Here is a 27840-nt window from a genome sequence, read left to right as displayed (position 1 = left end):
TATACATACAGCAAAGCAGTTTATTGAAGATGGTGAAATTTACACTGATGAGACGGATATTGTGAAAACAAACACATTAGTAACAAACTGTTCAATATGACAAAAACAAATACAAATTTTGCAAAGTGTGAAGCCGGATGGTTGTGATAGTTGAATCATACATAACATATATATATTCAAAATTGGTGGATTGAATTTGATCGTTGTCGAACAAAAAAGATTTCGTCCACCGGTATATCTCCAGTCAAAATGCAGCGCATAACTTTCAGACTACTCCACTGCAGTCTGGTCCATAATTTTCATAGACAAGTTATTGCCAAACGTTATTACAAAGTCACAATCAAGATTTATTTGTTATATATTACAAATAATAAAAGACTATTCATGGGTGTTGGAAGCATATTTTTCACCAAGTCGGCTGGTGTGATCGGTTCAAATGCACGATCAACGCACATATGGAAACAATCATTTTAAGTCCAAGGTATTCTTCACGAATGTATATGCGTATCAATAAATCCCAATAATTGCCTACAACATGAACCTGGTTGCCAAATACAGGAAAAAATTAACTTTAACAAATGATATATCATCCATAAATTGTTAATCTTTCTAGTCGTCCGTTTTTGGCAACAATCGTTACACAGAAACCAAGAGCTGTGTATGAAAATTAATTTATTGAAATACTATTGTTAGTCAGGCTTTACATTTTAATTTTATTATTTTTTGCCAAATAATCTCTTAAAATTTCAGCTTACCAGGCAGATAGTTGGAAGATGATGATACATACTTCAAACTAAAATCATTTTTTCAGGTACATGATCAACTAGCTTTGGAGCAGATAGTAAGGATTGATATATGGAGAAAAATTAAAGAAACATATACCATGTAGACAAGTGAAAAATGTCAGGTGTTTGAACACTCTGTGGGTATATTATATGAAATTAATAAAAAGTATTAACCCTGGTTTCCATAATATGGGTCAAGAAAAAGCAATTTTTCGATGTTCGTGGAGAGTTTGTTCAAATGTTGATTTTTATTCAAGTTTTGTGCTATTCAGTTAGACTCCGTCTCCACGACGAGATCCATCGTTCAGCGGACTGGGTTCAACTCCGTCATCGGGTGGTAATTCGTCGCCTATGAAAGATGATTCTGCGTCTCCTTCAGATGTTCCTTCATCTCCCCGACGGTCACTATCATCTACACGAACTTCGCTGGTGATACAAACCTTTTCTTCTAATCTTTTGTTCAATTCGTCTAGTTGCTCCCAGCTTCCCAATTGAAACAGGTTATTTTTGTCTTCCACCATTGACTCTACTGTTTCGGCACAACGCTTATCCTTCGACTCAATTCCCAATACGTACAGCTATGTTGAAGAAAGCAATGCGTTATCGTTTACCCCAATATGATTAGGCCATATTTCTGTTCAAACAAATCTAACGTTGCAGTGGGTATATTTACAAATATTTTGCTTAGTTGCAACTACTTTAAAATACCTTTATTCCACGTTTTTTGATTGTTTTCAGTCCCTCTTGCAGCATATACTTATCAGCGGTACGACATCCGTCAGTTGCAATCAGAAGCTCGTGTTCGATGCTGTCGTCAATATTGGGAAAGCTTCGCATTCCTTGAAGGTAAAAATACAATTACAAAATAACTTGGAGAAATTAATTATATTGGGATGGGACTGCTTTGCTGTTTTATAGTTTTTTTTTTATATATATTGTCTGGGTGTCGTGTGCAGGGTTTGCAGAGTGAAGCTGCAACTGTTCACGTGACCTTATTTTATCACGTGCAAGTCACTGCGTTTGTTTTGATGAATTTGTCTTGCCCGTGATTTCAATTACTAGTATGTACAAGCATAATTAGAATATAGTTTTTATTGGATAAACCGTTATTTCTGATTGTGGAAACAATTTTTTCACTAGGAAAAGACATATTACGACGTAAAGCATGCCGGGCAGTATAATTAAATTGTTTTTATTGTAATTGTTAAGACCTATTGAGTAATGTTAAAAATGATTTTATCAATGCCTTCGACAAACCTCCAGTCTGCTGGAAAAGCCAACGGTTGGCATCTTCTAGTGCATCTCCTATTCTGGATCTATATCCACCGAGGAAATAAGCTTCATCAATTGCAGCAACGACATCAATAGCATTATCAAAATCGTCAAAATCAAATAAAGTGCGACTAAAACGAGCAAATGAAGTCATTGCCAACTGAGTTTCTTCCGATCCAATTCCACCTCTAATATTTCGGGCGATCGCCTGTAAGTACGTGGGGGAAATTGTTAAAATATAGAAACGCAAAAATCCTTTTCATACTTTTCTGAACGTGGCACCCCTCCTTCAAAACACACAAAGTAAAAGGACCCAGTCGTACCGCAGAATTGCGAGTGAAAGTGAATTTAGGTAATATGGAACAATAGCTTTCTAGCAAAGTACTGCAAATTTGAAAACAATTGATGCATTCGCTGTGGAGAAAGGCTATTTTCCGGTAGCAATAAGATACACCCTAACAACAATTTTTTTTTTTTTTTCTAAATTTCGATCTATTGTTGAAAACGATTTTACAAATAGGCCTCCATATGTGGTCACCAACGTTGTACTGTCATTGGTAACGGACGTTGAAAAATTCAGTTAGGTGGCGATAAAGTCTAGAAATGAAAAATTTCAAATGAAACATTGATATCAATATTTTGCTAGGACACCATTTGATGCCGTCTTTACTACAGAAAAATTTAGTGCTAGTCATTTGGGCCTGTTGTAGTGTGAAACTGTGTGTATCTACTATCGTAGATATTTAGAATGTGACAGAAGCAACGTTCATTATTTTTGGTAAAGAAAGTCCGTTTTGATGACGTTTTCGTTACTTGGTGGGGGCCTACTTGTAAAATCGACTTGAACCATAGTATGAAATTTAGGAAAAAAGTCTCTTTTAAATTAATTTCAAGTCATTTTAGGCCCAAAAAGTTGTTTAAAATGGGTCTTTATGTTTTAATTTTTGCATTTACATTTTTCACCACGAATGAAAAATAAAAAAGCATTATCTACACTTTATAAAAATAATAATCACTTTCATTTTTGAATAAGCTGGATTCGTAAACTACCAAGGTTATTCACTAAAGTCGATTCATGGAAAGTCGCCTTGGGACTTGGCACTGCTTAATTTTGATTTGGATCTCATGCCGAAATTTCACGGAATAAAAAATCTAGGAATTTATTATCTTCACATTTTTTGTCGAAATCAATCATAGATAACATATCGCAGATTCTTGGTGACAATATTATAAAATACATTTTTAATTCCAACAAAGCTAAAGAAGTTTGATAAACTGAACCAAACGTTCAATTCACAGTCTTTATCAGGAATGGTAAGCTAGTGGCCCCGGAGAGCCGGGCTCCAGCGCCAAACCCTATTACATTTTCAAGTTTGATCACTGTCATGAAACGTCAGCACAAATTACTTACTTTAACTTACTTCCAATTTAACTTACTTTGAAGTTTTCTTTGATCTTGGCAAAGTTCACCCAACCAATACTTCCTGATTCATCTCCAATCAGAAGAAGATCACGCTTTCGATGATTTTTCTTGTAACCAAGAACTTCTTCAGTAAATCTGCAAATAGTTTTCTCCAGTGCTTTTTTGGATCCAGGAACGATGCAAGCTAGCGTATTATATCAAACGAATGTTACTACATAAATTATATGAATAAATCCTACACGCCATAATGGAATGACTGACATAAACACGAGAAATTAAAGATTTGTACTAAATATAATATGTACAAATTCGAGCGTTTAAAAAAAAAATCAAACAGAAACAGACGATATCTTGTTTTCGAACCTGAACGTATGAAACGTAAAAAACCCTTATTCGCGTTCCCATTGTTGGAACTTCGAGATCTGGGGAATCGGATAGCAAAGGACATACGTTCAGCCAGAAGTTAGTCAATTGAAGATTTTTAGACTGTGTACTCTCATCACTCGCTAAATACCATTTAGTTTATTGCATCATAATAATAAACTTTTAATGGCTGCGAGTCGGTTATTGGAGATATTAAGTAAAAATTAACTTATATTAGCTTGGAAACCCATGCTTAGGAATATAAGCAATGAAGCTCCATTATCCGAATAAAATTCATGTCGTTGATGAAACAAAGCAACATTCAATTGAAGAAGCTATCATACCGCAATTAAAAATTAGATTTTTGCTCAGCAGGTATTGATTTACAACTGCCGAACACTTATTTCTTGAATACGAAACCACATGAATACCTTCAGTCTCAGATTCTAGTGGTGGACATTCTCTTCCAGCTCCAACAAGAGGAACAACTATTTCCTGCCTCCTTGTCCTTAATTCACCGAAGCAATCAGTCCATGGTCCCCATTCAACAACACAGTCAATGCAAGCTAATAAAATTTGTGTAATAAATATTTGGGTGAACAAGCTATATTTGAACTTGGTTTCTTTGGCTGTAGATCTAAAGATATCACTCTTAAAATTGTTAAAAATAGCAAAGATTATATTGATTAAAAGTCCAAATTTTGAGGGTTACCATTACCAATAAATATCGAACAAACCTTCCTCTTCCGTTTCTAATTCAGGACATGATTCTCCCCCACCGAATGCCTCAACAGCAACATATTGTCTTCTCGATCTCATGTTGTTGCTACATTCACTCCATTCCCACCAATCAACTTCGCAATTTGCACAAACTGCAATAAGAATTGCAAAAATGATGGAATATGTCGAATATTTTTCGATCGAAAATGCTTATTCATAATTTAGTGAAGTGATGAAGTTCTTAAGTACACAACCTAAACTTTTCCTAAAACCATCAGTTTTTATATGATTGTGAAATTATGTACCTTCCTGTTGTGCGTCCAAGGGTGGACATTCCGCTCCGTAGCCAACGTGGGCTACTTTGATGTACATTTCCCGTATTCGTGAACCACTTTCGCATTTTGACCATTCTCTCCAATCCACAACGCAGTCGACACAGTCTGAAATTACAATAAATATATTTTCATTTGAAGTGAAAGTGATCATGGTGAAATCTTTATTTCAAAAAAATATACGACGAATTAAAATTCTGTTATTTTTCTATTAGTGACATTAGTACGAGCCCCAGGTTAATAAAACTTTGTACCCACCTTCCTCTTCATCCTGCAAAACTGGGCATGGATTTCCTCCTCCGTACCCTGATACAACAATATTCTGTGTTCGACTTCTTTTTCCATTTCCACATTCGCTCCACTCTGACCATTCGACTTCGCAGTTAGCGCATTCTGCAAATGTACGCATATATATAAATTTTGGAGTATGCGTTTTCTATCAAACAATCGGAGATAGATCGACTATTATTTCCACTATATTCAATGAAATTTCATCGGAGATAAAGACCAAAATATCATGACAGAATTGAAGAAATCAGTATATTTGAAGACTTGGAGAGTACTGAAAAATTCGTTGGTGGCGCATGTCTCTATATTCAACAGATATGTATGATTTTTGATTAGATGTATGCAGAAAAAACAACCATAATGTTCATTTATGAACGCCAAATGCGAAACAAACGATTATAAAGTGATTTACCTTGGGTTTCAAATTCCAAGTCTGGACATGGGCTTCCTGCTCCTACTTGTTCCACAAGTATGACTTGAGATCGCTCTCTGTAATTATCAACGCACTCACTCCATTGCTCCCACTCTACCTCACAATTGGCGCACACTAATAATTATAGCAAAGACTTGATGTATGAATAGAACACGACTTTAGTTATCTTTATTTCTTAGTAATTGAATTCTAAATGGGAGATTGTGAATTTGTCAAGCGAGCGCAAACAGTCCAATAAATTGAATTGAAATTTATGAACTCTAGCTGAATCTAAACATTTATACGAATTCTGGATTGAACTGAAATTTCATCATGAACCGCAGCTCGAATCCGCCCATTTTAACCCTTATTGATCATATTTGAATTAGTTGACCTAAAAAGTTATCAAATTTCAACAGCCATTTTAAAATTTCCCTCGATATAGAGCAAAATAATCACTTACAGTCAGCTTCAATTTGCAGCTCAGGGCAAATATCTCCGGCTCCAACTGGGGCTTGCTTTATGAATTGGTATCTAAACACGGTGTTATCTATACATTCTTCACCCCAAGGTCCCCATTCCACAATGCAGTCAACGCATGCTAAAGGAATTGTGAAATGTATCTTCAAAAAATACTCATTTCATAATTTCCAATCCTTCACGTAATGTAATATGATATCGGCTGCAGCGTTTTTGCATTATTTACCCTGGGTGCTGGTAAATCAATATTAGGACGGTATAATCATAGCAACTATTATATACAGGTGTACCAAAAATGTAGGGCGAATAAACTACTGGTAAATTAAATGAGTATTCAACTATCACGCTTACGCCATAATAATCAAAATTGTAATTGAATTGTAAAAAACAATTCTCATTGAAAAAGCTTTCGTATAAAAAATTTAAAATAGGCTTGTATCCCTTAAAAACAAATTATCAGAATATAATATAATGAATAGGAAAAATGATCTGTACAGCGGAAAATGCGAAAAAAAACTACAAAAATACATGCAGCAAAAACTCTCATAATATCGTCACAATTTTTTTCGAAACTTACTATCTTCCTGGTTTAACTTACATTCAAATTCCTGTTTCCCTGGTGGACAAGTTTCCCCTTGTGGTTGGACAACAATTTGTTCATTTCGAGTTCTATCGCCGTTTTCGCACTCGCTCCATTCACCCCACTCATAGAAGCAGCACTCTATGTAAAATGCAAAATTACTAATTTATAAATAAATACATACAAAGTTGCTATGAACACCCAACTAATGTAAAACTGCAAAACAATAGTCGAGGAAAACTCTGCAGAATTTGAAGTCGTTATTTAAATTTTCAGTGCCATGCCATGCTTCGGAAAACAAATAATCGGCTAACTAATCTCATATCCGACATGGACTGGTATAACCGGACTGGAGGCCGTGGTTCGTCATATGATTAAGCTGTCCATCGGATTTCCTCTCCCTCGAGATAAATATTATAATTGTAAATTCAACCCTATCCTAGTGTCAATTGCCAACGTAAAAGTTTCACCTTGAACTTCATAATTCTCTTCTGGGCAAGCTTCTCCTGCACCTACTGGATCTTCTTCAATAATCAAAGTTCTCTCTTGTAGTCCATTCAAGCATTCGCCCCACGGACCCCAGGACGATACACAGTCAATACAAGCTGTAAAATGTGCATTAATACTGATGTGATTTGGTGTTTTCCCTAAATTATTACAAATCAAAGAGTCGATAAAGTCCCACTGACATTGATTTTTAGCTGATGACATCAACTACAATCGACTGTGTTCGTGATAGGGCTGGGCATTTTGAAACAAATATTCGCGTCGAATAGTAAATTATTCGAATCGGTTCAGACAAAGATTTCGAATGGCCGCCATATTGTTATTTTCTCGTTCGCTGAGATTCGAGGCGAGTTCCTCAATTTTTCGTATTGTAGCCCTATTTTTAAAATACAATTCTGACAAATGACTCTTTTTATTTAGAAAAGTATTGATGAAACATATCCATTAATGAGTGTGAACACTCAGCCAACGGCCTGACACACCTTCTTCTTCAGTATCAAGTTCGGGGCATGGTTCTTCAACTTCAAAAGGTGCTTGACTGATGAACTGTTTTCTTTCCCTCTTTTGATTCTCACATACTGTCCAATCTCCCCATGATATCTCGCATTTGGCACAACCTGTATGACATCGTGGTAGGTTTTAAACGATTTTGAAAACAATGTCTGTTATTTCAATGTATTTAAAAAACGATACCATAACTATATGATTATAATTTTTGGCTCAAAATATATTGAGATATTTTTACTATACGCATTTTGCCTAAAGTGACTTTCAAATTAGGGTACCGTATAGGGTATCTGAATATTGGTGGTGTTATTCACACGTATTATACTTTGATACTAAAGCTACTGAGTTTGAAAGTTTAATTGAAAACCAATAAAACAGAAGTATTCACAGTGATTTAAACAAATAAAATATTATTGTTATTTATAATTTTGTTGCACCACTCAGGTAAATTTTTGCTATAAAAAATTGTAATATTTACTCTTAGAATCAGAATTTGGTGAACGACAGGGATCTCCTGCTCCTCTTGGTTCAACAACTATAACTTCAGTTCTCTGACGTTGACCTTCTATGCATTCTCCCCAATCTCCCCACTCCATTTCGCAATGTACGCATTCTGTTCATTTGTTAAAATACAATGCGGTAAAATAAGTTAGGGCAAGATACCATTTGACAAACTGGATTTTTGGAATGACAAAGTTTCATTGAACGTGTAACCCGCGATTGAATAATCGATCAATGAAAAAAACGAAAAAAAAGGATATTCAATGTCTTTTGGGCCATACCTTCAGTTTCTTCGTCTAATCCAGGAGGACACTGAGCTCCGTTTCCAATCGCCGGAGATATAATTTCAAGTTGTCGGCTTCTCGCACCTGCCTCACATTCGCCCCAGTCAGACCAAGCAACTTCACAATTCCTGCATTCTGTAATAGGAAGAACTCATATTTTCTTACTTTAGATGCTGTATAAAAATAAAACACTATAATTTTAAATTATTTTTATTATGATTAATTTTTAATGTTGATAAACTAAAGTATAAAGATTGTCCTGTTAAATTTGAAGGATTGATTTAACGAATCACAAAGTGGAACAAAAGTAAGATATATGTAAAACCATCCTGATTTTTCGCTTTGCCTCTTCTTTTTATATCATCCAAGTATATCAACGTTATAAAAGCTTGCTAAATTGTTTCACGATTTGTTTTAATGATTCAGACTAAGCATTATTATTTCTGTATCATCGTGGCCACATACCTTGTTCTTCCGACTGAAGAAGTTCAGTACATTGTTTTCCTCTTCCTTCAGGTTCAACAAGAATAATCTCTTGTCTTATGCTGACGTTATCTGTACATGTGCTCCATTCACCCCATCCCTCAACACAGTCTGTACATTCTGTACACATACAAAATATTATGAACATTTAATTTGATACAAGTTTTAAATATTGTTGCATCTTAACAAATGTGAATGTGTGACAATGTAAGACAATCTACCATGATCTGTAAGTAAATATTGGTAATTATAAAACATATAACCGGTGCGCACATGTATTTTAAAAGGAACTTCTACTTTATTGTACACTTTTTAATGTTAAATAAAAATTAAAAAAATTATAAGAATTTCAATAAGAATGACTGTAGATATGTTCACGTCCTAATGAATGAAATATAAGCAATAAGAATACACATACTCTCTTTTTCAAGTTCTAATAACGGACATTCTTTTCCTCCGTTGGCCGCAGCTTGTGTTATGTATTGCGTTCTCGCCGCTTCACCCTTGTAGCAATCGGACCATTCAGACCATTCAACGACACAATCGACACAATCTGCAGAAAATCGAGGATAAACAAACATTTACAAAATATCATTAAGCAATCAGATCTTAGTAATTAACAAACTAAAATAGAATTTTGCGACTGAACTGAGTAACTCTTGAAATATAAATATTAACTTGCCTTGTGTTTCCGTCTCTCGAGGTGGACATTCAGAACCTCCTACAGGTGTCACTTTCACATACTGTGATCGAGTTCTAGTCCCTCCTGAACATGTTGACCACTCTCCCCACTCAATAACACAATCGAAGCATTCTGTAATAATAAATTACAGAACAACATATATGCAAATTCAACAAAACAGATCTAGTTTATCATGTGACATAAACTAAGGGTCATATAAAATTTTCGTCGAAGATGCGAGTAGAATTGGCAGATCAATCAGGTGAACTTTCCCTCTTTGAAATTTGAAACAAGAATAGCATTCCACAATATACATATAATTGCTGAGTATATTTATTGTTGCTACTTCGGTATGCAATCTCTGCGGGTGTGTGATCTCAGGGATTTTAGTTCGAATTATGGCTGGGAAATGAAATCTATGGTAATGTCTTTAGAATATTAAACACATACCAATGTGGCACCAACCCTGCCATCGTTGGGCTAGAGTTAGGTTGATACTAAAATCACTGAAATCACACAACAGCTGAAATCACATACCAAAGTGGCATCTACTTGTTTATATGAATATATTCTCATTTTAAATTATACATAAAACCATGAGGTATAGCAACATACGTTGCTGTGACACTTTTGGTTCCGGGCAGTCCTCTCCAGCCCCTACTTTCTCCTTCAGTACGTACTGAGTGCGTGATCTCACTCCATCATCACATTCTTCCCAGGGACCCCAGTCAAGTTCACAGTTGATGCAATCTAGAGATTCAAAACAAACAATAAACAAATGAACGAAGTAGAAAGTTAAAAGTAATTGCAGCAAAAAGAAAAACTCGAGGCAATTGGAAGAATCGCATCTGAAAACGCCGTTATTTTCTAACACGTTTTTGTATTGCTTGAAACAGACCTTCCACAATTTCAGGGCACACGACTGATGTTGATGACGACGAAATCATGACACTTTCTTTAATACGTTTTCCGTTTTCACAAGCAGACCAATCACCATACTCTTCTTCGCAGTTTACGGGATCTAATGAAAAAGTAATTCAAATGAAGTACATCAAATATGAAGATAAAATAGTTATATATATATATATATTCTCTCTTCAAATGTGTGTGTGACACGGTTATACCTACAACTTCAAGCTTTTGCTTCTTTCATATACTTTCTTGATAGTCGATCAATTAGATCTTTTCTGGCCGCGGCGTGACATACTTTAGGTTTCAGTTCATTGCGTTACGACAATTGTGTGGATATATATACATATTTCACTTCAACTGTTAAGTTAGCGCTTCATGTACATTGGGATTCCAAGTTTCCGAAACAAAACCTATATTACAAAAATTAAACCAAATGTCTTGATTTTACCTGGTTCACACATAGGTGCTGGATCTGACCAGGATTCATTTTTCTGGCAAATAACAGATTTACTTCCAGTCATCGTGTGTCTATCGTTGCATGTAAACATGCAAACCGATTGAAAAGTATTACTGTCGGTGCAATCTACACCTCCGTTGTCAAGAGTAATGTGGTGAGGTTGACAATATATTCCTGTATTAAATGGTTGCGTAATATCAAATGATTAACAGTTTTATTCCGACTATATATTTAGTTGATTCAAAAATAAATTCCGAATAAATTTTGTTTAATTAATTTATATTTTTGTGTAGTGAGAAAAATTTTACTGATATACTATTCACAAACTGTGATTATGACATCTTCAATTACTGAATGAAATAAAACACTGTATACGAAAGTTCATAAGTATATATTAAGTTCCCCATATGTTAGAATTACGTTTCAGGGAAATCTAACTTACGGACGCAATATGGCACATCTGCACTCCAGGCTCCATCAGCGTCACATATAATCGAATCACTACCCTCCATATTTGTGTCCTCATCACACGTAAAGAGGCAAATAGATCCAATGCCATTCCCGTTTAGACATTCCATTACGCCACGCTCTGGTGCAATGATGGATGGGCATGTTACTGACGCATCTAAATAAACACAATGTTGTAGGAGTAGCTGAACATATTTGAAAAACACAATAATTTCAAGTTATGGCTTTTTATTAATATTCTATCATATACTTGGTGCTTGCGATTACAGAAAGTGAACTTTTAAACCAATAATTGAAGGACTGAAAGCATACACCAATGATGATTGATAAAATCATAGAATAAATTATCAACCTTGACTCTTGAAATGATAGCAAAAATTGTTAATACACCCTGTTGGAACTGTTATTCTACCGGTAGTCCATACTTTTTATATGCATTACAGCAGTAGATAAGTTACAGCAAAGTCTTACCAGGAGGAAGTCTTTCTCCAGTAGATGGCGCTGTATAATCGCCATAATCCGGTACAGGTTCTAAAATAAAATAATGATCTAAATTAGCATTAGCCTTTGATTTGTTTTTATTTTGCAGAAAAGTTTATCAACAATTCAACTTGCTTCTACTACCCTGTATATGGGAGTGGGTTTAATGGCCTTGTTGCCAAAATGTTTCTGTTAGTATAAAAACCGTGTTCCAATCGACCGCTTTTTATATTTTCAGTATTTTAACATGAATATGAGGTACTCCCGAAGTTGATTTTGAGGTGTGATACCACAGTTTAATTCTTAACCTGCATATAATTGTATCCGGATATTCAGAAAGAGGCATTTATACCAGTACAGACGGTCAGTCAATCACATAACACATTTTATAAGTTATAAATAAATTTATCGCTAGTCGCAAAAAAATCTACTACCTCCTAAATTTTAAACAATTGGAACTTGGAACACTTTGAACACCTGGAAATTAAAAGCTTGGGAGGATAATGGCGGCGAGTGAAGGTGCCGGACTAACTGTGAGTATATGGGAAAGTGGGGTTTCTTTCACGATTTTGCTTTCACAATCCCATATTTACAATGTCTTGAATGAGGCTTGTACCAAATCTGCTTCTAGCTCGCAAACCTATGACGCGTCACCCTGACTACTTAAAGACATACTACCCATACAAAAATTGGTGTCCACATATCCGAATAGTTGCTTTTTTGATTTAGATAAATAATAAAAAACCTCTATTTGCACTTTTTCAATTTTGAAACTTTTTTTAATATTACCTAACAATGAAAAATACATATTCATTTTTAAAAGTTATGATTCACGTTTGTGACGGTATTTTACAAACTATGTGTGAGAGAGAATTAACATTTTAGGAAATCAATGTAATGAAATTAATTTACCGTAATCATTTCCATTCAATGAATCACCACCATTCAGAATATCGTCTGTATCTTTTGGGAACATAACTTCTGAGTCAATTGGAGGAATGAGAGTATCTGAATACAAACTTTATCAGTTCTAACTTTGGTATCATGGATGCGTATATTCTAGTAATAAATAACAGACATGATTTTTTGAACCAAGAAAAATTAACGGTGAAAATTTTATTGAATATCAGATCAGACGACTTATATTGACGTTCCTATACGATCCTCGTATGCAAGCCCAATAAGTGAGCCAGGAAGTTTAAATCTTATTTAACCTGAGATCCAACTTCTAATTTTGGATGTACCCGTTCACTGTCGCCGTCGAGTATGATTTTAAAACACGCATTCGTCTAAAATTTAATCGTACTCAGGTACAGCTATCGTACATAGCTGCCTATTTCTTACTTGTGCCGAGGAATAAAAATACCTACTGTCATCTGGAGGAACTCTTTCTCCATTCAGTAAGTCGTCTGCGTAGTCATGAGGCCCCATAACTGCAAAAATAATTCGCTTATGGAATAAGAAGAATAAATAAAGAATTTAAGAAGCTTAAGAATAAATATTGATTAATTAGAATGTATTTTATCTTGATTTCTTAAAAAAATAAATTTTTTGTACCTTCCATATCCATGGGTGGCATCTCATCCCCGTCATCATAAATATAGGCTACTGATCTTGACACCTCCTCTGAAAAATACCGTTTATATTGATATTATTCGTCATAAATCACCCACGCAATGTATTCATTTACACTTTTATTCTTCTTATTTATTGTGAATTATTTTTGAATATAGGTCTTGCAAATTAGAATCGATTTTAAACTGTAGTAAAAATATTTTCTTATTATCACCACTGTATCTATAATATCGTCACGCTAATAACCGAATTGCGTAAGTCATTTTTGGCGATTTTGAGTTTTTATTAAAATAGGTATTTATGTAAGGCTGCGCACCTGTCTGTTAACTCAGATTTTATTTTAAGAATTCCGAAACCTATAAAAATGCAGATTTAGTATGACATGCACATTTGTGCAATTGTTTCGTCATAATGAATTATCATGGTTACAGGAGTACTATTGTGACGTCACAAAGGCAAAATAACCTCGGCGAAGTATTTTCCAGTTTTTGCATCTCGGATTCTAGCTTAGCGCGTATTAATTTGAATTTATACTACAGTATAGGAAGACGTGCACTTGTGATATTCACTGTCCGAGTCCAATTCACCTTGGTTGGCTTTTATATTGGGTGCATTGCTGTTATATTCTTTATATTTATTCTCATTCTCATTTCGGTGGGTGTGCAGAACATGTTATATTGATGAAACATATATTTTTAAACATAAAAAATAATGCAATTGAAACTGATTAGCTATTTTGGGGATTATACATTGTAGATAGTGAGAATTACATTCGTTTTTGAAATGTTTAGTTTTCAGGACTGGTGTATGGTGGCCCATCGTTGTCACGCGTAAAATTAAAAAAAAAATGAAAAAATAAAATGAAAAAGCGAGAATAAAAAAATAGTTGTGAAAAAACATAAAAATAATTGAAAAAAAAGAAAAGAAAAAAAAATTAAAATTAAAAAAAAAATTGAAAATAAAAACAAAAAAAAAATAAATAAACGAAAAAAAAAAAAAAAAAAAAAATTGAAAAAAAAAAAAAATTGGATAAAAAGAAAATAAAAAGGTTGACAACGATGGTCCGCCTCGTGGCCCATCGTTGTCACGCGTTTTTATTTTTAGAAAATTTGATGCTGCTTGGGACCAACGTTGTTAGGCTTAATCCTACACGCACAAATGTGTTTCCTGGGTTTCTAACTCACTACTGATTTTCAAGAGCAATATCCAATAAATTCAAAACGAAAATGTTCTATAAATTCTCCATGCTACAAGTTCAACCACAAGCAATATATTTATAATAATGATAAGAGAATATAGAATTGAATACGAAAATTTGTTTTTACGTGTAGAAGGTAATTGAATTGAAAAATGCTGCTTAACTGCTCAGTTGTCTGGAGTCTGTGGACACTCGTGCGATGCCGGTACGGTACCGTCTGACCGTACCGGTACCCATGCAATCACTCATGAAAGAATGGGAGATACGGATAGTCTCGTATGACAAATCAATCGCCCGTGCTCAATCATTTATTTCAATCCATACCTCGACTCACTATATTCTACTAGGATCGAGGTATGGATTGAAATAAATGGTTGAGCACGGGCGATTTATCATTTGTCTGGATCGGTACGTTACGGCTGTACGGAAAGAGAGTGTTTCAGTAGTCTATATTCTACGAGACTATCCGTATCTCCCATTCTTTCATGAGTGATTGCATGGCTACCGGTACGGTCAGACGCAAAGCGACTATAACCGACTATCGGTATTTGGTAAGACGGTACGGTACCGGCATCGCGAGTGTCCAGACAACTGAATAGCTAAGCAGCATTCTCCAATAAAATTACCTTCTACACGTAAAAACAAATTTTCCGAATTTTCGTATTCAATTCTATATTCTCTTATCATTATTATAAATATATTACTTCTCGTTGAACTTGTAGCATGGAGAATTTATAGAACATTTTCACATTGAATATTGCTCAAGAAAATCAGTAGTGAGTTGGAAACCCAGGGAACACATTTGTGCGCGTAGGATTATGCCTGACAACGTTGGTCCCAAGCAGAAGCAAATTTTCTGAAAATAAAAACGCGTGACAACGATGGGCCACGAGGCGAACCATCGTTGTCAACCTTTTTATTTTCTTTTTATTCAATTTTTATTTTATTATTTTTTTTTAATTTTTTTTTTTTTCAATTTTTTTAAATTTTTTTTTTTTTTTCATTTTTTTTTTTAATTTTTTTTTTTTAATTTCAATTTTTTTTCAATTATTTTTATGTTTTTTCACAACTATTTTTTTATTTTCGGTTTTTAATTTTATTTTTTATTTTTATTTTCAATTTTACGCGTGACAACGATGGGCCACCATACTGGTGCATATAGTAAAGTTGCAAAATTGCGTATGTCCCCAAGTCATAGACACATTTCTGCCTAAGTCACAATGCGCCATTGTGACGTCACCTAACTGCGTCATACAAATTAACTTAAATCCGGCCACGATCAAAAAATTGAACCATGGCAAATTATTGACTCTCAATTGCATAACAATATCATTAGGAAGTTTTTTACGTTTTTCTCAAAACTGCTAAAAATGACTTACGCAATTCGGTTATTAGCGTGACGATATGAAATGTGATTATGCAGTAGTTATATCTTATAGAATTTGAAACAGAAAAGTCAGTATGCTATTTATACCCATTCTAATGTCCACTTTTTCATAGGCACATTAGATAGGATAAAAACCTCGGTCTACTAACCTATAGACGTGATTGCCCTTCCATTGATTCCAACATCGTCATCAGTGACCAATGACTCCAATGCTCCATTGAGTTGCTCAATTGAAACAGTTTGAGCTTCTATTGTCAGAGCAACTTGCGTCTCACTTCCCACACTACGCAAACTATTTATCTTAATGTCTAACTGCAAACGAAGAAGAAATTTAATCACAGCAGCATCAAAAATTTTCGCAGAAATCATAGACTAAGCATATTAGGCATGAATTAAATTTTGACTAAACATTAAAATTCTTACTTCTTGTTCACGTGAAAACAAACACAACGTCCGAAGTCCAATTCGTCGGAATGTAAGTCGGGCCTGTCTTTTGGGTGGGGTTGAGACTTGAGTACAATTTTAACAAACAAAAATTTTTGAAAACAATGATTGATGTATTTGAATGCTTGTGTTTTAGGTTCAAATAAAAAAGTAAGGTCAGTTTGAATGAGTTTCTAGTTGTGATATCATGAATTCAACTTCAAACTAGCTAGCTGATTTGCTTGGCAGATTAGTCATTAACAACAATTTGAATTGATAATACAAAATCATACATACCTCGTTTGGAGGAGTAACAAGTATTCCTTGTGATGCTAGTTTACCAACAAGATGCAAAGTAAGCTGGAATAGAACAAAATTATATCGATTTCATGAAAATTTGAATTTGAATCGTTGCAAAAAAGCATTACCGGCAAATAAGAACAGCATTTGTATTAACAAGTGAAGAGGTTTCGTTAAAATAATATTAGTTCATTGGCCTGAACTATTCCAGAATACTATATTCTAAAAACAACGTAGAATTTTTTCATATTCACTGTTCTTAATTATTATACAAGAAATTTGTGTAATCACATACAACACATCCAATTGTGATAACTCGAATATAGCCATTTAATTTGTTACAGGGTATTCGACTAGGTTTGTGTCAAAATATTAAAAAGTTAAATTGCATCAAGTAGCCTATAAAGCAAAAGCTGGGTGATGATCTTGGTGTGGCAAACTGTAAACATCAATAATAAGCTGGAAATATACCAAATCAATAATTTAATAACACGATTTAATTTTATTTTCGAAGCATAGAACCAGACGGCCCAGAGCGCTTGATCCCTCTTTGAGTAAAAGGTTAATGACCCCCGTTTCAGCCCGATCTCAGCGCTATAACCAGAATAGGCAATAATGAATCCGGAAAATTTCTGTTCTTCCCAAAATAGAAGCATTTTACTTATCCGTGACTCTCGTATAAGCCTTGTCCGGGTGGAACGTGGGCATTTTGAAACAATGTCACCTCGTCCTAATCAAGCCTTCCTGGCCTAATTAAGATTTAAAGATCAGTAAATGAACTTATTACAACTTATTGATGTAATAGCATATCACCTCTTGTTGAACAGTCAATGCTTCTGCCTTGAAATCTTCAGAATCGATATCGCTCAAATCAGTAGATGAACTGTCATATTCATATGTAATTTCGATATCCAGGATTATAGTCTATGTAGAACAAGTGCAGTAATCAAAAAGAGGTCAATAAGCTTGATTTATTTCCCCAGAATAAGGGCGTAAAACCTCTAATTTTTAGCCCAAGGCAATGATACCAGGGTGCAAGTAATGCTAGACATGCGATGCAATGGCAATAGATTCGAAATGTTTGTCTAAATATCTTAGTACAATGACACTGGCAAAATACTGAAAAAATAATTACAAAATGAAGTATAAAGCAGAACTAACACTCGAAAGTGACATACTCACTTCTGTGGGACTATAGTCTGGAGAATCTGTAATACCATAATCTGGATCGTCTGTCATTGAGAGTTTAATTTCTAAAAAAAAAATAAGATTATTGGTCAATTGCCATAATAGTCTATGTCAGCTATTTGTCAACATGAACCGCTGACCAGTCAATAATTTCAACATAGATATTTCAACTCAAATTTTTTTGAAAAAAAAGGAATTTCTGAAGATGCCGGAAAACAACAACTGCAGAAACTTAGATTTCATATCAACAGCCCAAGTTTCGATGATGACTCATTTTCCCCTGTCTGTAAAACTATCATAACGGATCATATATCAAACAAACATGATTGTTTGTGTTTTGTTATAATACCTGTAGAAAGCTGATTGGCATTTACTGAACGTATGCTATAGTATCCATTTTTGGACTGTCCCCAAGCGGGAAGGCGGGTTTGTCACTCATGTCTGACAAAACGTCACCACGCCTGGCAATGCAAAGAGGGTTATAAAATCGAGCTTTGGATTACTCCTTAAGTGGATAGATTACTGCTTGATCAAATTACCGAAATTTTTGAATATTGACTCAGTTACCTGCAGGAAATTCACAACACGTTAAGCGGAAACCTATAAACATAAAATACATAGGTTTCCGAATTGCTTACGTATATATTGCTTACATAACTCTGCTGTTAGCAATTAGATCCAACTTTGAAAGATATTTTACTCCAGCTTGCAATATGAGTCAGTTATCATGATGTAAGTCAATAGGAACAGTATTTTAAACGTGATTTTGTTGCAACGTATGAGAATTCAGAACAGCACTATTTTGATAATTTCACAAAGAACGTTGGCCAAAAAGAAAATTTCATTCTATTCGAATTGTTAGAACAAAACCAAAGTTATTTTCAAAGAATTGAAGTAATTGATGAATATCAAACAAATGAAGATGCTGTATTTAAACTTTTGAACTTTTAAACGAAACTCAACTTTTAAAATTCCTATAAGAACACCTTTCTAATAAAACGGCAAAGCAAGTGTAATTAGTCTTATATTGAGTGATATTAAACATATATCAGGGGATATTTAACATCGTGCATGTTGTTAACATATTACCAAATGTTATTGAATGAATGGGTTGTTTATGCAGATAGAGGACAAGCTATACTTTTATACAAGCAGTCGTTTTATTAGAACTCTACGACGTGTTATGCTATTCCCAAGCTGTGGTCCGCTAAAGAAATCTGGTATAGGACATACAGTTTGATAATATAAGTATTGAGTGCTTAAATTTGCAAATACACATTTTTGGCAATTGCAATCACTGCTGGGGACACTGATTCCCCACTTTCTGTTTCGAACACGATGCCCCATTGCGGCGCCACAGATCTGTGAGCCTGTGATATCAGAGATAAAGTTCAATTGATGCCATTACAAGCTAACTGACTGCCGAGGTATGATGTGAACCCAAAAATAAGGACACCAGAAAAACATATTAATAGAATACTAAAGAACGAAATGTTATAAACAATATATATTCATGTCAGTGCGACTCGTGTCTAATCATATTTTGCACTAGACAGGATTTGCTCTAGCAGTTCTTTATTCTCAGAAACTTTCTGTTCCATCCCAATTTTAAGTTATATTTTGATTCAAGTTACATGGACTGATTTTGGCCTGTAGGCTATTGTTTTGTCATTGTGTCAATTAATTTGCTGTTATTATGTAATGAGAGCGCGTAGAAATCAATGAGGTTGTAAAATAGAATTTTTAGCAAATCAATCATTCGAATTGACCAATCTAAGTGCCTGGTATAAGAACCTTCACCTATAAATTAAGGACAAAAATAAGGACACGTGACAAAATAAGGACGTTTGTTAGAAATAAGGACAAAATTATTTTTTAAGACAAAGACCTTCAACATAAGGACAAATCTTAGAAACAAGGACGTTATGGCAGCCCTGGTTATAAGCAGTAGAGATGTACCGATGTATCGGGTATCGGTATCGGCAATATTGGCCATTTTTTCGGTATCAGTCATGTATCGGTATCGGTTAGATTAAGGCCGATATTTCCGATATATTTACCTTTTTGATAGGGCCCAGAATGTTTCAAAAGATTAAATGGAACACTACTTTTTAATTTGTTTTTTGTCTGAAGAGATCGTGAGCTATGAGCCATACATGTCCCCACCCCCGCGAGAGAATAGGATTCACGTGTTTTTAGCTATTTATCAGCCAAACTAGCTCAACTAATTTGGCTATTTTCGTTGTCAAATTTTTATATAGACATTTTTAATATTACATAGAAATAATGAATAAATATATTAACGCAGCACATAACAAAAAGCAACTAGGCGCCCAATTTTAAATCATACAGTGGAATTGGGGTCCTTATCAACGGCACATAGACTTTTGGCACGGGTATAAATTCTGACTGTTTGTCGTCAAGTACGAGTGTCATTTAGTCCGTCGACATCGATAAACTAAATTCCGACACAATTATTCCTCTACGCAGGTATTAATTTTAATTTTGTTTAACTACACAATTACTTTATAGATATATACATTGACAGGACCGCCTAGCCCTGGCTTAGACTGTCTCAAAATATATGATAGCAATTGTAAAATATTATAAAATAGTAAAGTAAAAAAACATCCTCGACGGTTACAGGTAGGCCTTCTCTTTGTCGGTGCTGATTGATATTCTTTCATGTTGGCTTTGACTTATTGCGTCGACGATTAAGATTAGCCACGAAATAAAACATTTGTAAAATGCTTTTTATTTGAACGTATAGGACGGCGGCGCTAGAATGTGTGGGTGATATTCGATATTCTTTTAAACACGAATACCGATATTCGAAGGTCGCGATATTAACATTAAATTCAAATTGGACATCCCGGTTTATGAGTTTTCTAATTGAACACCGAGATCACTAGCGTTACTGTACAATGTATCTTAATCAGTTAAAGCAAACACCAAACATTTATTTCATATTATGTGATATATCTTTTTTTTCGATCTGAAATAATGTGCACTAAGAACAACGCTCAAAGACCATTGTTTTAACCCGTCTACTCTACACAGCACCCCTAATTAGGTAATAGTTACATAGTATCGATATCGGAATATCGGTAATATCGATATAACTAGGGAAATTAATACCGTAAGCCAGTCCGCTTTTTAATGCTGTTTTACGCCATATATTGAAAGGTAGGTAGATAGCGTTAGGTACGGTAAGTAGAGCGTAGCCAGTTTTCAGCTTCAAATTCAGCCTTTTGATATACAGTAACGGTAGGCCTATATTTTTACGTTTTCATCTCTGTAATATTAATTTCAGGATACCTTCTAAAAAAAATTTAAAAACGACGAATCTTATGTAAAGTTAGGGTTTATCGTGATAAACGCAGGCGGGGAAAGGTGTTTTTTATTATACCATACGACGCACTGGTTTTTTGTTGTGATCTTTTTGTGTTTTATTTTAGTGCACAAGGCCGCGAATCATTAATAAAATTGCGTGGGGTTCGTCATAGAATTTTTTTTTAAAAAGTTTGGGAATCACTGTGCTAAACCAATCATGGATTTCATTGGCTGAGAACACACTGTTCAAGCAGCAACAGAGTGGTATATATTCAAATAAACTAAGAGAGAAGTAGCATTTACTTTTTTATTGAATCGATGTGGGGTTGCAAATTTTTAAACACAAAAAATGTAGCGTAATAGTCCCAAACAACGGGGTCATAGGGCCTTTTTATGGGTTGATGTGAAGTTGTTTAAAGACTTCCTCACAAGTTACGTTCTCAGAGAGCTCGTCATAAGCAGACCAAAAAGCTATAACTATCCATTATAGTATCTTTTACGCATATTGAAAAATAGGAAAACGAAGTATGTTTACTTCTTCACTTGAACTATGGGGTCATATACAAAACTCAAGTAAAAAAGATCGATGTTGCGTAGCAACCGTTTCATCACCGTTGCGGATTGTTTGGCAAATGCTTAATTTCCGCAAGTGTTTGGTTTATCATCTGGCGCTTAGCTTAACACCATATTTCCATGGCAACAACCTAGTTTTCACTTATATTTAGAAACTATTAAGATCATAATCTTTTCAACAAACTTTAAAGTGCATTCCATCCAAAATAGATTAGGCTACTACCCTGAATCTCAAGAATGATGCATAGCCTCAAATTGTTAACAAGATAACACAAGAAATAACTATATTCGAATCATTTGATTGAAAACACTCAAAATGAATTCAACAGAAGGTATTATGAGCTTCTGTTGTGAAGTAATTGTTTGATTTCTAATATAACGAACTTCGTTGTTCAGTGGCCAATACATATGATGTCTCCTGGCAACAGACCAGAGGTTGTTTTAAACTATGACAAGACATTTTTAACGTAGATTAATTCGACTCGGATTCTGACTTGAAATAATATGACTTATTTAGAGCGGTGGAATAGTTCACCTGCTTAAGGCCGAAGTTGAAAAAACAAGTCCGAAATCTTCACAAAACTCGATCGGAAGCATTAGAGTAACTTACACTTATTTTGTTAAGAACTGACATTTGCAGGTAAAAAATTTAACATCTTCATCATATTAATCTAAGACCCGATATAAAACGTTACCTTGAACGCTAATCAAACCTATTTTGGGGTAGTCGTATTCATTCGGGGAGTGAGTTTTTGAAGTATTGGTGCCAGTTTCTTAAAATATCAAATCGAATATAGAATATGTATAGTACTCCCGTAGAATGTGAACCAGGTTAGGGTTAGGCCATAATTTCATTCCGATTTTCCTTATTTTAGTTCTATTACAAATTCGAGGACTGCCTGTGTTAGCCAAGTGAATATCCCCCTGCCCATAGGTTTCAGTCCCCTTACACAACTTGATGTAAAATAGGCGAACAAATTATTTACCTTCATATCGGTACACATACTTCTGGAGCGCCGAATATTTTTAGTAAGATATAAAATAGAAGCACAGACAAAAACATATTCTTACCCTCAATGCCCAATATTGCGCTCCCAGCCACAGTCCCACCATCAGTTGCAACGTCATTAACTGCTTTTGATAATTCTTCTTCTGTTATTTGATAATCACCAGGTATTTTGACGGCAATTTCGGCTTTTGTAGATCCTTTAGCAAATGATATAACTTCTACAGTGACGTCCTCAGCAATCAACCCAATGTTTCTTGCAATTTGAGTCACCATCTAGAAATAAGAGAGAAAATGGTTTGACAATAAATCTGTTATTATTTTCTTATATAGGGTTATATAGTTTTCAATGTTCATTGTTTCGGTGTGCCAGTATACGTGTATCAGATTTATCTATTTATTTTCGTTGCACAAAACCAATATGAGACATGAAATAAAAAATAAATAAAATACATGTTACAAATTACAAAAATGGATATTGGTTTGTTGTAGTTGACGAGGCGACGCGAAAGTCTCAATGAGTCATCTAATCTAGTCAGCGACACCTTGCAGCTGAATCAAAGCAGCAAATATAGAAACGAACAACTAAATATTAGACATCTACTTAATTAAACACAATTATCAGTCATCAACCAATCTTTTTTATTTCGGTTATCTGATATGTACACAAACAAACAAAATGCAGAGAGAACGAAAAATTCGAAGTTAACTACGGGATCCAATAATGACTATGTATCTCTGGGTGTTTCAACTCACATTAAAAAAAATGAATTCACATAAACAATTTACGTTGGGTGTTTTGGATTGCCAAATATTACAAATTCTTATCCCGTATTAGGCCAATGCAATCGTGCCCAGTATGTTCCAAATATATGATCATTGTGGTTTTGGATTTTCGAGGCTCAGTCAAAATAGCTAATTAACTGGGTGATTTCTACAGCTTATCGTATAGATTTTATTTTATATTTGAATTCTACATACCTAACTCATAGTACGTCAATGGGGTCAAAACTTAAAATAGCAATTACTTACTGATCGAGCTACTCGTTTAGCTTCTTTTCTAAATGCAGATGACTCGGTGGACAGTAAATCGACATCGAACTGTTTTCCGTATGTGATATAAAAGTAAAGGGTGGTTGGAAAAGCTGAAGAAAAAAAATTGTAAATTTCGTGTAAGAATATTAGATTCAATCCAAGAGTCTTGCTGCACACGAACACAAATATATTTCTGTAACGTTTCGTCTTTTAACGAGGTCAGACTTCTTCAGACAAGCATTTTACAACTATAACAAGAAACGCAATTACATGCACATAAATATTGGTTTCAAATGTTGGGTCTGTTTGCGATAGAGAGACCCCACAGTGTAGTGAGTGACATCTATTGATTTTAAATCAAATTTAGCTTCCCTATTGTTCTGGCACTGTCCCAATTTTATTTATATCTCTCTATCGCAAACAGACCCAACATTTGAAACCAATATTTATGTGCATGCAATTGCGTTTCTTGTTATAGTTGTAAAATGCTTGTCTGAAGAAGTCTGACCTCGGTCAGACGAAACGTTACAGAAATATATTTGTCTTCGTGTGCAGCAAGACTCTTGAATTGAATAGAATAGCCATTTACACTCTTGCTACAGCATCCTTGCGTAATACGCATACGGATCCACCTGCGCAAAGACATAGAGAGCAAGGAAAGGTAGTTAGTTTCACGCAACCTAAACTGTTAGTCAAGAATATTAGAATTCTTTTCATTACATTATAACACTAAAATGATATCGTAAATCATAAATATTTCCGAATTGATAATTGAAAAGCTGATTTAGTTTAGTTAAATAATAGTTACGTGGCAAAATAATGAAAGACATTGAAAATTGTTTTCTTCAATCTTCCGGGCTTCATAATCCTGTTTGTACATATACGAAATTTGCGCAACTTACTTCACATAATTGACATTTCATCCAATAGCTTTCGGACATGATTTACAAGTTAAAATTTTCATCCCGCGTTATGGAATTCTTTTTTTAACAAAACTTACGTCCGTTCATTTGGAATTTTTATACAAACGAATGAAAAAGTACTTTTGATTTATAAAATACTCACCGTCGGGATAGTGCTGTAAAAACAACAAAAAAATAAATTTGAATAAATAGTCGTGAAAAGTTCTGAGGTGTTGTCTGAGTATAATATTTCAATCATGTTTTTATCAAATTCTTTTAAAACCATGTCTATTTGACGAACCCTACCGTCAAAGGTCACTATAATTCATCAGTAAACATTATTATTGAAATGACATATTTTGAAAATATATGAAAAAAACTAATATGCTTACATAATAATCTTCTCCTGAACCGTACGAATAATCACTCAGCATCGAAGCTGTGCCTATAAATGTTAGGAAGATGAAACTTAAATCTTAAACGAATCCCACATTATAATTATATTAAATAAAACAATATTTTTGTTTGAAATTTAAGATAATAATATGGAGCGATCCAGAATTGAGTTTATAAAGGTGTGTCGCAAGACTTTTGTAACTCTTGTTTAGACGTAATGAGTGTTGATATATAGTACCGTTGAACACATTCAGTTACAATAAAACAACGATATAAATAAAAAAAATAGTTATAGTTACTAGTATAATCAGTATTACACAACCAATATAATATTATGGAGTTGATAATTATTCATATGTAATTCCAGTATATGATAAATGGATAGATAACTTGAAAAATACCCTACACATTCTAAATTATATACCAACAAAAGGATATCAATTTTTCAAAAAATAGCTTGATTTAGTAATAGAATAAGCTATGTTTTATTTCACAAGCGCCATGATCAGAAACAGCAATTAACAATAGTAAATAAGATAACAATATCAAATTGATCAATTCATATCGATCAATTCTTGGGAAGTTGATATTGATTAGAAACTGTTTATTTTATTTCATTACTCTAACTAATATATATATAAACTGATTCTTACCCGCCTGACGTTTCCGTTTTACAGTTCCACTTATGCTTTCTTGTGGTAGAAAACAAGCAACAATAACACAAAGAAAGATGAACCTCAACATATTGCAGGTTGAAGATATTGTACTTAGGGTGCAATTATTTTTTGTATCTACACCCTGCTCATTGAAAAGCAAAATAAAATATTACGACTATTCTATTCAATAAAGTGTGACATTTTCACCGTTGGCAACAAATATAAATTGATATTGGGATTTGTTAACTGTAAAAAGTTGATGATGTCTGCGAGTCTGTGACGTTTTGCGACAATTAATTACGATTCTTCAAAATATTGTAAAAATTGGCCGCTGGAGACATGGTTTACATTGAATTTCTCAAAATACGTTAAATATATGCCGATACATGGCTTATAGTTTTTTTTTTGACACGTTGGTTTTAAAATATTTGAGATTTACCTGCATACGTATGGAAACTTTGCAACTCCCACTGACGCTCAGTGTGCAACCAGTGGTATTTATATCATGAATATGGCTAAAAGTTAATGTTTGAAAAATCATACGTCTTTGCAAGGCCATATCCATGATAAGTAACTATTTCAAGTAAACATGCCAGCCGTAAATAGAAAATTACAAATAAATAATTTAAAAATTCATAATTTACATAAATAAAATCAGGATAGTTACATATAGATGTGAAGAATTCGAATAAGTGTATTACTTAATAGTTAATAATAAACTCTTTTCCAATTCATACACTGTAAGATTTCTAACTTCAACTCAAAATATTGTATCGTACATAATTTGTACAAATTTGTTTTTTCCTGCAAATGACTATTCAAAACATTAGTTCACTTTATTACTTATTGTTCTAAATTATTGTATTTTGAATGATTCTTCAAAATATAATTTGAGGATATATTCAACATACACTACTGCAGTTTATGTTCAGTTAGTGTGCTATATTTTGCGTATATATACGTAAACGCTTGGTGGTAATCATCAAAATTATCATAATATATCATATAAAATTTTCACGTTGTTGCTTATGGGGAGAAGTCATTGCAAAAGTCCTATTGAATAGAATATAATGATCGCAAAATGCTACTCAATGCGACTGTTTTGTTACCTTAACAAGTTCATGGACTGAATGACCCTTTTTGGGAATTGTTAAACAAATAATGGCATATATGTCTTATATTTGAACAGAGATTTGAAGTAGCAGTCGCAATAACCATAATACTCTCATTGCGATAATTAAAAACGTTCGTCAAATGTGAACGTTCAAGAACGTTAAACACAATTTTAAGTGAACGATATATTGCCTTATTCGTTAATATCAGATAAACCTATACTACTCACTGGCAGTGACTCGAAAACCTTTAAAATTTGCATAAATGAGCTGACTATTGTTGCCCTTTCTTTGAACAAGTAAAACTATTGAGATGAGTCTATGGAGATAATAGAAACAGGCATATTTTCAGTTCATTCTATCTCTAATAAGAGGATGAGAAGGATCATAAACCACCATTTTACTTTAATTTAAGACACTGTATGAGATCATTTTATATCCTAATTGTATACAGCAAACCAATTGCAAAGACTCCTGACACATTCTGATTTCCATTTTGCATTTGAACGAGTTTTCATTTGTCGTATATGTACTATCTTCTATAGCTTTGCTTAAATACACAGTCTCAGATCACGGTTATATTGTTTCTATCTTGTAAGTCTGTTTTACTTCAATCCGGGAATGTTATTTACCAATCTTATATCAACAACTATATACTCCTAAACTCCGCAATTATTGCCTTTATTGGTTCAACTATAACCCACTAAAGTAAATGAGATGTAACATACACCTTTTCCATTGGTAAACTTTGTTTCATCCGATTTTCAGATTTTTAAATGTCCAAAGTAAAAGAATGGATTTTTGCCTACAGAAGCAAATT

General features: G+C 34.0%; 1 protein-coding gene across 2 annotated transcripts; it reads right to left on the bottom strand.

Annotated features, from left to right (window-relative positions):
- On the bottom strand, window positions 1–26068 carry LOC120343026 (uncharacterized). Of its 2 annotated transcripts, none has more exons than XM_039412093.2 (35): window positions 25906–26068; window positions 25249–25301; window positions 25020–25032; window positions 23952–24064; window positions 22985–23195; window positions 18002–18072; window positions 17633–17743; window positions 16817–16879; window positions 16246–16408; window positions 13494–13562; window positions 13307–13369; window positions 12849–12944; window positions 11928–11987; window positions 11431–11613; window positions 10980–11162; window positions 10518–10640; window positions 10235–10369; window positions 9620–9751; window positions 9356–9490; window positions 8920–9057; window positions 8452–8589; window positions 8148–8282; window positions 7645–7779; window positions 7126–7260; window positions 6674–6796; window positions 6059–6196; window positions 5596–5730; window positions 5154–5288; window positions 4869–5003; window positions 4581–4715; window positions 4275–4409; window positions 3495–3664; window positions 2043–2265; window positions 1494–1624; window positions 1–1363 (listed from the first exon to the last, which is right to left on the bottom strand). In XM_039412093.2, exons 1-35 carry the CDS (start codon window positions 25994–25996, stop codon window positions 1058–1060), a joined length of 4515 nt encoding a protein of 1504 aa, XP_039268027.2. In that variant the 5' UTR covers window positions 25997–26068; the 3' UTR covers window positions 1–1057. The 2 variants fall into 2 exon arrangements, with proteins under 2 accessions (XP_039268027.2, XP_039268028.2); XM_039412094.2 differs by having other exon boundaries at window positions 11928–11957.
- Between the last annotated feature and the right edge of the window lie 1772 nt (window positions 26069–27840).

Source organism: Styela clava, chromosome 3, assembly GCF_964204865.1.
Source record: "Styela clava chromosome 3, kaStyClav1.hap1.2, whole genome shotgun sequence".
Lineage (NCBI taxonomy): Eukaryota > Metazoa > Chordata > Ascidiacea > Stolidobranchia > Styelidae > Styela > Styela clava.
This window is presented reverse-complemented; position numbering and strand designations above follow the sequence as displayed.

What these genes read in the sequence shown, in the direction of transcription:
- LOC120343026 (XM_039412093.2), bottom strand. Translation starts at nt 25,996, where the DNA reads ATGTTGAGGTTCATCTTTCTTTGTGTTATTGTTGCTTGTTTTCTACCA. An exon ending in CTAAACGAGTAGCTCGATCA is followed by an intron (nt 23,196 to 23,951) that starts GTAAGTAATTGC and finishes TCTTATTTCTAG; the next exon opens with ATGGTGACTCAAATTGCAAG. An exon ending in TTGTTACTCCTCCAAACGAG is followed by an intron (nt 16,409 to 16,816) that starts GTATGTATGATT and finishes CTTCGTTTGCAG; the next exon opens with TTAGACATTAAGATAAATAG.